Below are 11,227 nucleotides of genomic sequence, written 5' to 3' on the forward strand. Positions count from 1 at the left end.
GCCGGGCGCCGCGGGGCCCGCCCTGTCCTTGCCCCGCTTCTTTTCCCTTCCCTTCCCGGGCCCAGCCCAGCCCAGCCTGGCCCGGCCGAGCGGCGCTGCGAGCTCCGGCCCCGCCGCCGCCATGTCGGGCCCGGGCGGGCTCGGCGCGCTGGGGCTGCTGCCGCTGCTGCTGGGGCTGCCCGGGCTGCCGCAGGCCCGGCCCCGCTACGAGCCCACCTGGGGCTCGCTGGACGCCCGGCCGCTGCCCGCCTGGTTTGACGAGGCGAAGTTCGGCGTGTTCATCCACTGGGGCTTGTTCTCGGTGCCCAGCTTCGGCAGCGAGTGGTTCTGGTGAGCGGCAGCCCGAGCCGGGCCGTGCCCGCGCCCCAGGCTCTGCCGGGAGCAGTGTGGGGACAGGCGGGATGGTGTGGGTGCGGTGTCCCCGCACTGCGCGGCTTGGGCTGGAGCCCCTCTGCAGGCTGACCGCGGAGCTCAGCTGTGTGCAGCAGCTCTGCCTCCACCCGAGGCCACGGGCTCCATGGCGCAGTTTGCAGAGGAGGTGGAGCTTCTGGTGTGTCTGACCGCCTGTCTGCCCAACCCCAAACCTCTGAATACCGAGGCTGAAGTGACTAAACTAAGCAGAGAGCTGGTAGAGCTGAGAGAAGGGCCTGGCAGCACAGCAGTACTGGTGAGAGGTGGTTGGTGGAGTGGCCGAAAGAGACCTCTCCAGGACCACCATGAAGGGATGGGTGAAGGGGGTCTCCCTTGTGGGAACAGGCGTTTGGGATCTCCCAGCCTCTGGAGCAGCCTTGTACACCCGCTGGAGCACTGTGGAGAGCACAGGAGCCCATCGCTACCCTTGCTTGGCAAGCAGCCTTGCTGTTTTCTTGTGCACATTTTGTACTGCTGATGGTTTTCTTCTCTTTCTTTACCGTTATTGCTATTACTCAAGAGTGCTTTGCACTAAAGAGAACCTAAAGCTCTGATCCTTCAGATAATTTCAGCTACAGGCTTAATGAAATATTTGTTCTGTAGTGTTCACTGGTACAGGCCCTTTGGCTGTAAGCATGTTTTTGCTGTCACCTTTCCATGCTCTACCAAGTACTTCCTGTGAGACTTCAAGTGAGACACATTATTATTTAGAATATGAAGATGAGGGTAGCTTTGTGGCAGAGCTACGGTGAACCTTAATTACAATACTTGCAAAACAAGCCAACATGTATCTAATCAAACCAATGTTTTCTGACACCTCTCTCTTCAGAATTAAGGTCAAGCATTTCAGCAGGTTTTTAATGCAGACTGCATATACTAATAAATTACTTTTAGAGAGGTGGGGCAGAACTAGGTTTGGGTTCAAGCCTCGCTCAGAGTGCTGTACTCTGATAGTGGTTACAGACTCAGGATCAAGCATTTGGTTTTTGACCCCAAAACTCTAATTTCTTTTTATATTCCTGCGTTCTCCTGTCACATGGCAGGTGTGGGTCTTCGGGGCCTTCTGACAGCTTGTGCAGTCAGATGAGGTCCTGTATTAGCAGCTTCAAATGGAAGGTCATAAACGTTATCACCCATCCTGTGTGCCTTCCCTCAGAGAGCCACAGCCTTGGTAAGAATGTTTCTAGAATGTAATCATGTCAGCATGGAAGTATTCGTGTTAGCAAACCATGTGACTATGCAAGGTTTTGAGAAGTCAGGTTGTTACTGTTTAATTTAAGAAATTACATACTTTGAAATCAGAGGGGTTTTTTGTTTGTTTTTATTTTTAAAAATTTGTTTGTTTTGCTTTATTGTTGTTATTTCCTCTGCCCCTGGCTCTTTCAGTGAGGAAAACTGTCTCAGCCTCTTTCTTCTAAGTTTTTTTTTTCCCCTTTTGGCTGCCAGAGATTGTGTTGGTTTATGCTGAAGTGTTTTTGGGAAGGCTGCAACAATATTCACACTATGGTCTTAGAAAACTGAGGTCAGAGTCCAGCTCAGGGCAGGAGAGAGAAATTAATTTCAAACATTCAAATTCTGGCCTGTTTTATTCCTTCAGTTACCATGTATTTTCATACAAGTCTAAATCTGACAAAAGGATTTTTACTGCTTGGTTTCATTCATAGAAAGGTGACAGAGGTGCATTTGTGAGTGTGTGGTGTTCTTTCAGGGGCAGGTTTTGGTTGGAGGACATGCCTTCTTCTAGCAGGGTGCCTTTGCTTGCATGCCTCAGGTGTGCAGAGTATGCAGTGACCCGGTCACAGCTCTCTCTGGCCCTGGGGCTGGGCCCCTTGGGTCGCTCAGCTGCAGTTGTGTAGAGGGTTTGGGACTGCCGGAGAGGTAAAGCTGATAATCCCCACCCATATTTGTGGGTGGCAGGGATTGCAATGTTTGGGGCAGAGCAGAGATGCCTGATGGCTGAGGTGTGAGACTTGAGTATATAAGACATGCAAGTCCAGGAAGAATGCATTTCTCATGCCACCTGAGCTGCTTACACAGACTGTCTGTGGCCTCTAGTACAGTTTTGAGATTTGGGTATTGACCAAGACTGTCATTTTTCCATTCTCAAATTAGAGCTGCTTTTTTATTGCTTCAGATGAAATTCTGAGACCTTTCCAAAGTGGAATGCAAATATCTAGAACATGGGACAAATAAGATAGAAAAAAGGAAATCTTTGCTAATCAACACTCTTCTGGAGAAATGTTGTCTTATTGCCAGTGTCATGTACCTCCAATGCCTCTTCCTATGTGTTAAATAGGAGCTGATAATTTAAATTCTCTTTTATCTAAAAATACATCAGCAGACTTACTTTGTCCCTGTTTTGTAGGTGGTACTGGCAGAAGGAAAAGAGAGAGCCCTATGTGAAATTTATGAACACAAATTACCCACCTGGCTTCAGCTATGAAGATTTTGGTTCTCTGTTTACAGCAGAATTCTTTGATCCCAACCAATGGGCAGATATTCTGAAGGCTTCAGGTGCAAAATATGTTGTCTTAACTTCAAAACATCATGAGGGTAAGAGGAAGCTTTGTGAATATTAGTAATTGCTGCATTTCTGTCAAAAGATGAAAAAAGCATGTGACTTGTGTAGCTTCTAAGAGACCTAGAGGAAACCAGGCAAGCTTACCTGCCCCACCATGGCCAAAAGGAAACAAAAACCACCCAAGAAATGTGCAGGTGTTTTCCTGACTCTTATACAAAAGCTGTGGCCATGGAGTTTGCATAGGAGGAGCAATAGATTGTGCCACTGTTCTCTTGCCATAGGTAAGACAGCCTAAAGTGGTGATGGCAGCTGAGCTTCCTGCAAATGGCCATAGTTTATTTTTTATTTCTGTGCAATTTATTGCTGAAGGAACCATAAAAGTGAATTCTGCACTGTTTAACATTTGGAGAACTGCTGTGAGTGGGTAGTTAACAAACTCCTTTGCTTTCTCCAATGAATTTAGGAACATGTTCCAGAAGTCAGCTTAAGATTTAGAAAGGTATAGCTCTTCCTGATGTAGTGCACAGAGGCCAAAACCTTGAGCCAGATCTGTAGTTTTACAGGCACAATTTTTTTAGCACTGTAAGTGTAAGGTACTTTGCAGAGAAAAGTAAAGAAAAAGAAAGCTTCTGGAAGGAAATACAGTAGCAAAGAAAGTATAAAATATTAAGATATTCTACAGTACATCTAATGAATGTTGTTGGTCTTTGTGAGATGTCGGTTCAAGGCTGGCAACTTGTGATGTTCAATTTTGATCTCAGCTCTGATGACAAACATAATTCTTGATCGTGAATTTCACTTGTGGTGAAATTCCCAGTGACTTCAAAAGAACCAGGATTCATTTAGTCTGTCCAATAGCCTTCTGCATGATTTTTTTGGTTGTTTAGTCCGTACAATTGCATGTATCCAGTTCACAGAAATAGCACAAGGTTTATTAGACAGTGAGTATAAAGGGATTAGAAGGTGAGAGTGGAGCTCCTCTGGCAGTGGTCCGAGTGAGTCTGCAGTGCAGAATATTTGTAAGTGGTTGTGCTGGACTGATGGATGTCTGAAAGGTCAAATCTCTCCTGATATTTAATCTTGATGTTTTAACAGCTGTTTCAGGAGTTTTTGCCCTCTCCTTATACATATACAGAGTAGCTGATTGAGCTGTTATAAATATCAAGGCAAACAAAAAGTGAACATTTGCATAAGATGGAAACAGAAAAGAGGAGAACAGTCTTTGAATGCAAATTATAGCTTGGGCTTTCTGCAGCTGAGAAACAATTCTGTCTTCCACTTGCTGATTGTGTATTTACAGTTCACATTTGATGTAGATGCCTCAAAAGCTGCTGTATTTTTAGTTAGTTTCAGAGTGGTAAACTTAGAGAATGCCTTGTGTTGGAAGGGGCCTTGAAAGTCATCTAGTTAATTTAATTGGCACATATAAATAGAGTGAATAATTAAAGAGAAGGAATAATTATCCTAAGCAGTACAGAACTGGAAAATATAAATGTATATGTGTACGTATAAAAAATACATTTTTGATATTAAAACTACTACCATTCTGCAGAAACAAGTTATAGGCACACTTTATACCATGACAACAATATTATTACATATATAATTTTTATTATTTTATTTTCTGTGACACTTCCAACCACTTTCCAGAAAGAAGAACTGTAATATCCTCTCTTCTTTTCTTTCTTATCCTTTGATTTTTCTCTTTTTAGGCTTTACTTTGTGGGGGTCCAAATATTCTTGGAACTGGAATGCTGTTGATGTGGGACCAAAGCGAGATCTTGTTGCTGAACTAGCAACATCTGTTAGAAACAGGACTGACTTGCATTTTGGGTTGTACCATTCCCTGTTTGAATGGTTCAATCCTCTCTTCCTTGAGGATGCCACCAATGCCTTTAACACAAGCAAGTTTCCAACCAGCAAATCATTACCAGAACTCTATGAAATTGTGACCAAGTACCAGCCAGAAATAATTTGGTCTGATGGGGATGGAAATGCTCCAGATACTTACTGGAACAGCACTGGTTTCTTGGCTTGGCTGTATAATGACAGGTACATAATGATGCTGGTTTAGCTTCTTATCTGAAATTCTGCTCTGTGTCTAGTTTGTTTCATTTTCTGTTTGTTTTGTGGAACTTGCTACTTCTACTTAAGGGGACTTATTAATTCTCCTGAAATACAGAATCCAGATCTTTCCTAGAACTATCAAAGATGGCTTTAGAAAAAGACTGTTTTATACTTTTTAAACACATTTGCAAATTAATAATTTAAGATGATATTGGCTATTCTGCTTAATCATAGTCTTCCCTAAGTATTTGCTGTTGCACAGAAACACGGGATAGCAGGACAATTTGAGAATATGGATACATTGTTGTCATCGCAGACTGAACATCTGGCAGTGGATATGAAGTGCAGAGTGACGTCTGGCAGAGCTCCTGTAAAAGTCTGGAGCTTATTTCCCTAAGAAATTCTGGTCTGGACCTTTTATTAGCAAAGCATGAGAATAGAATTCCTGACATTGCACTTAATCTTATTGTAATAAATTAATAGTACAGAAGTCATCCAAAATGTTAGTTCCTGGGAGGGATGTGTGTGGGAAGGGATTACTCTGGCTGTGACCGCGTTTTATAGAATAGAAGTAATAAAACTCCTCTGTTCCCAGCCCGGTCCGGGACACAGTAGTGACCAATGACCGCTGGGGAGCTGGCAGTATCTGTGCCCATGGCGGCTTCTACACGTGCAGTGACCGCTACAACCCCGGGCACCTCCTGCCCCACAAGTGGGAGAACTGCATGACCATCGACCGCAGCTCCTGGGGCTACCGCAGGGACGCGCGGCTCCGGGACTACCTCCCCATCGAGGACTTGGTGAAGGTACTGTGGGCCACGGGAGCTGCTGCCACTCCCCACTCTCTCTCCTGACTGTTATATTGTGCTGTTTAACTGTTTGATTATGTATCTCTTTTTATTAATAGAATACTATTGAATTATTTTAATTCAATAGTGAATCCATGAAATAATAAATAATTATGTTAATTTCAAGCCTTAATGCTGACAGAATGGAAAATCCATGTAATGCTTAATCTTTCTCTTAGTAGTTTCTATGGAATGAATTTCTAGTAAAAATTCGGTCAGTTTCTTAGAAGCCGTTTTCCCTGTGAGTAACTGGCCAAGGACTGATCTGGCCCATTTCATAATTACCTTTTCGACTAAGTTTCTCTAGTAACTGCATATGCAAGATGATGAGAAGCAAACAGTTGCAGTTTCTTAGCTCCTGTTTAGGAACTCCTGCTGCAAGGCTACATCTTTTCCCCTTTACAGACAAACACAGTTTATGACTCAGCAGTAGTTTTACTTTGTAGTGAGAACCTTTCCCTACAGACATACAGGTAAACACTACCAGAAGCAGACAGCTGGTGTTGTTAGAACATTGATTCCCTTACTAGCCTGAGGTATTAAAAAAGATTTGAAGCTTAGGAAACCTGAATGAAAGGAAGACTGATCAGTCTTTCAGAATAATGTACTTAATTGTAAAATTCAGCTAGCGAGGGAAAGATAGTTACTGTTGCTTAATATTGTTGCTATTTCTAGTACTATCCTCACAAAAGACAATTTGAAATTGAAGTAACCTCTTTTCAGAGGCAGACGGTTTGAATTAATCCAGCAGCATGTCTGCAGCTGTCTGTTTCTCACACTTATGCATCTCAGTCTGTGATCTCTGGAGGGCAGTGTGGATGTGAACATACATTTTATTGGCTTTGTAGGAGGCTTCCTTGTGTTTTACAGATGTTTCTGTAAAATAGGAAAAACATCAAACAGGAGGAAGGAGGAAGTTGCTTTTCTAAGATTCAATAAAGGTGAAGTAGCAAATATTTTCCTTATTCTACTCTGGTGCAGAGAAATCATCTGTCCTATTGGTAAAACCCTCAGTACATTCTTGCAAAAGTTGAAATGATAAAAGAGTTGCAGTGTCTGATTCTAATGTAGATTCAGCCAGACATACTGATGCAAGAAGGTATTTGGGGCTGTCTTTGGATATAAAGATTGACAGCAGAGCTTTGTTTTATAGGAGATTGAATTTTGTATTAACTTTAGGGATGAACCTCAAAGTCTTAGCATGCAGCAGCAGCATAACTCATTTGGCTCATCATTCTGAAGGAGTATAGCAGACTTTAGAAAGTACTTCAGATATGTGATTTCATTACTCATAACCGTATGCTCTGTGTGTTTAAAAACACTTCAGCAACTTGCAGAAACAGTGTCTTGTGGAGGAAATCTCCTGATGAACATTGGGCCCACCCACGATGGTCGCATCGCTGTTGTGTTTGAGGAGCGCCTGAGGCAGGTGGGCTCTTGGCTGAAGGTCAATGGAGAAGCCATCTATGGAACGAAACCATGGAGAGCACAGAACGACACAGTCACACCTGGAGTCTGGTAAGTCTACTGACCCAAAATGCAGGCTCTGGAAAGCAGCACCAATGTTATGTGAAGCTTTGAAATCCCTAATGACTTGATGCTACAGAAATCACCATCTTAGTTTGTCTGTGGTGAAGGAATTAATGCCTTTGTTAGTGTAAGTAACTGCATCTAAAATGTGTATAAAGCTGTAGGTAGAGACTAGTTTTGGGATGATGCTGAGGGTGAAAGGAAAGCTGCAAACATTTCTTTGGTCATCTTTTGCTTCTTGGTGTAGGCTAATCTGTTAGGTAATTCTGTTTGCTTCTAGTGGGCAACAGAAATTAAAAAAAAATCTGGAAATACAAGATTGCTATGAAGTGTTTATCTGAACAAAGGAATTCTCAGTGTCACATGATGTTTAGAAAGAAAATGGGAAGATAACAGCAATTAATTGGTTGCTAAATACAGTCAGTCTCTGCCCTCCCCTCTGCCCTTGTTACTTGTAGCACCTTCATGATCAATCAGGGTTTTGGTCTTGACCCTCTTGTCTCAGTGGGTGTTTTTACTCCCATTCCTAGTAAGATTTGGCCATCTGGCCTGGAGATGCTGAACTGTTGACTGTTTAGTAAAATCCCTTTCAAGAGCAATAAAAAATTGTAACTAAATCGGAAGGAGGGAGGAATGTTTCAGGGGTATGCCACAAGATTTCCAATGGCATAGTGATGAAAACATAATTTTTAAAAACTAGCTATGCAAGGTGGAAACTCTGTCACTCATACTATTTTTAAATTCTTTTAGTCTGCATGTTAGTGTATAGATGGGAGCTACCATGTTTTTCTGAATATAACCTACAGTTATCTGCTAATGATTCTCCATCCTGCAAGTATCTCCTTACTATATGGCTGAGTTGATACGGTGTGCTAAAGTTACAACAAATGTTTACCTCTGAATTTAGTTCTTTAACAGTTTTCATTACCTCTAGTTTGTTGAAACAAATTTCCAAGGAACAGCACATTATTAAAGGGCATAATTCATCTGACCAGGTGGTTATGTGTGTGAAAATGTAATTAATCCTGAATTTTCTAATCCATTTTTCCAGTCTTGAAAGCACTCTTATGTATCACTTCTAAAGATTTACAAGGAAAAGCTGACATGCCTTTTTGGTTCCCATTTCCAACCAGGTACACGTTCAGCCCTAAAGAAGGGAAAGTCAGTGCTATATTCCTTAACTGGCCAGTCTCTGGGATTCTGGAACTTGGTGAGCCACGGGCTAAGCTTGGAGAAACACAGGTAAAATAAGGGTGCACGCAAACACCCCCCCTCCCCTCCGTCTAGGATGTGTCATGTTCCATCTTGTTTATTTAAGTTTCTGGCATCTTTGGGAATGCATAGCTGTTAGGACTTTGGAAGTGACCCAGCAAAATGTTTGTTTTCTTTCTGGGACCTCCTTGTCATAGTCCTCTCAGTGGCATGTTTCTTATCCAGCAAAGTTAGACTAAGATGTTGCTGGGATATGTTTTAGCTTGCAAACTAAGAATCACAAAAAACTGCACCATCCTCCTGTTTCCTGTGTAGAATCCTAACTCAGCATGACTTTTCTTTAGAAGTAGCTGTCATCATGACTTTGGTGATACCGGAGTTGCTGTAGTGGTGCAGTTGTTTGAAGTCAAAGCCTTGCAGGAAAGGGATGTAACACAGTGGTTTTTGTTGCCTAGGGAGGCTGAAGAGCAATCAGTGTTACCCTAGATGTGCATGTTAGACCAAGTAGGTCAGAAGTTGAGGATAGTGATGCCACACCTACACTGGCAAGTAGCAAGTAACCCAATGGAAGCAGAAGTTGGTATCGACTCTGTGCGTTTAAGGGGGGATTCACTTTGGCTTAGCTCTGCTCTCATGCATGTCCATTAGCTGCTGAAATGCATTTAGGAGTGTTTCTGGACTGCCCTTTCTGGTCTAGTTCCACATGAAAGTAGTCTGACTGGTGCCAAGACAGCTCCATGATATGGGAGAAAGAGTCATTTCAGAAGTGATGGAGATGCCTCAGGGATTCTGGGCAGATAGCTTGACTACATGTGCACTAGAAAGTATTGTTTCTCAGCAGCAGAGACTGGTCTGCAGCCACTCCAACAGGTCACCAGCTGGTGTAAGTGACAACATCAACCTATTTGTGGTTTTTAGTTCTTCAGATCAGCTTTCTCTGAGATACCTGGCTGCCCTCTGTAAGAAACAGTCATGCTCATTCAAGACTACAAGTTTCATTGTGGGAAGCAGGCAGTTTGGAAACGGGATGCAAAGCTCTGTACTGTGGCTGCTAGATCTCTGCTTAGACCTAAATCCTACTTCAAATGCTTCCCAAAGGTGTATATTCACTTTCTACAGCCCCAAGTCCTTCTCAAGACACAACATGAGTAGCTTTTTTACTTGCATATCTACTTGCAAATGTTTCCCCATTACCTTTCATAATTATCACTCATTTGGCTAGTAAGTGGCATTTTTAGGACACTTGGTGAGTGAGGTAGCTATGGATCAATAATTATTTTGTCAATATTGCACTTATATGTACTTCAAAAAGGTGCTGTTCTAACTGTAGTGTGTGTTTCTATTTTAGGTGACGCTGGCTGGATATGGGGAACTGCTGAAATGGGTTGCCCTGGGAGAAAAGGGAATGGTTATTGCTCTACCTCAATTGACTCCTCAGCAAATGCCATGTCAGTGGGGCTGGACCTTACAACTGACTGACGTATACTGAGCCATACTCTGGCTAGCAGGGAGTGCTGATGTTTTTTGCTCTTTCTTATCACTGGTTTTAAACTTGTTTGACTGAGAAAACCAATAAATTCACTTTTCTATGAGTGGTGGGCTGTTATTAAAGGATAGAATGGAACAAACCTCACGAGGTCTAGCACTAGATAATTGATCCTCTGCACACAGTTTGTTTATCTGAACTTGTGTGAATTACTGAGAAGCTACCTTGACCTCTACACTTGGTTTAGTCAGTTTCTGGCCAAGTTATGTGAAGAATGAGGTGGGGGGGGAACAGCCACTAGACTTTCAGAGACAAAAGAAAGAATAAAGCTCAAGCTGGTGTTCAGAGGCACGTAAGTCAGTTGTACACTCTCTTTAATGCAAGAAATTTACCTTCCACAAAACTGCACAGTAAAAACTGACAGTTTTAGTGAAAAGAATATACTTTTTCCAGGTGTGTTTAACTAGTGGTAGCTGGCAATTTCAGCTGGATAGGGTAATGTCTGCAAGAACAGGCCTGTAAAAGTTAAGAATTAATCATAAATGCATACAGGCAATGCATATGTACATCCTAATTTCTCATCATGGAAGTAATTAATTTTACATGTTCCAATTCTTGACTAACTCCATCCATTATTGGGACACAGGTAAACTAGGAGAGGGTTGGGTTTTTATATTTTGTATAATTTTAGATGGGTAAAATTTGCCTCTTGTTTACAGCCTTTGTTTATGTACAGTTACCAGGGTGCCTTCTGTGGACTATTGAATAAAATATATACTTCAGTGACTAACTCTTGAAAAAGATAAATGATCAGGAGTTGCTAGGGATCTTCAGCTTTGGCAAAGAGACATTTTAAGCAGAGAGTAGACTGCCTCCAACTTGAAAAATTTACAAACTCATCATGTGTCACTGTTTGTAGGGATAGACACACAAGGTGAAACTTGCAAAGAGGAAGAGATGAGGGATACCAAAAAACATGAATTATTTCTGTTTCAGTGTAGAGACTGAAGGTTTATTTTCCCTGAGTATGTTTGTGAGTGCAAAATGAGTACTGTATAAGTTAAATTTATTCTTTCAACTCTTGTCAGGTTTTTGAGTTGATTGGCCAGGTCAAGTTATTCTCTTCCCTAGTAATGTTAATACATACACAAA

General features: G+C 42.2%; 1 protein-coding gene across 1 annotated transcript; it reads left to right on the forward strand.

Annotated features, from left to right (window-relative positions):
• Positions 1-10,181, forward strand: FUCA2 (alpha-L-fucosidase 2). Its single transcript, XM_002195928.7, has 7 exons — positions 1-330; positions 2,777-2,964; positions 4,645-4,984; positions 5,595-5,805; positions 7,175-7,365; positions 8,511-8,619; positions 9,938-10,181. The coding sequence occupies exons 1-7, from the start codon at positions 122-124 to the stop codon at positions 10,076-10,078; spliced, it is 1,389 nt and encodes a 462-aa protein (XP_002195964.4). The 5' UTR covers positions 1-121; the 3' UTR covers positions 10,079-10,181.
• Positions 10,182-11,227: the final 1,046 nt, after the last annotated feature.

Source organism: Taeniopygia guttata, chromosome 3, assembly GCF_048771995.1.
Source record: "Taeniopygia guttata chromosome 3, bTaeGut7.mat, whole genome shotgun sequence".
NCBI lineage: Eukaryota > Metazoa > Chordata > Aves > Passeriformes > Estrildidae > Taeniopygia > Taeniopygia guttata.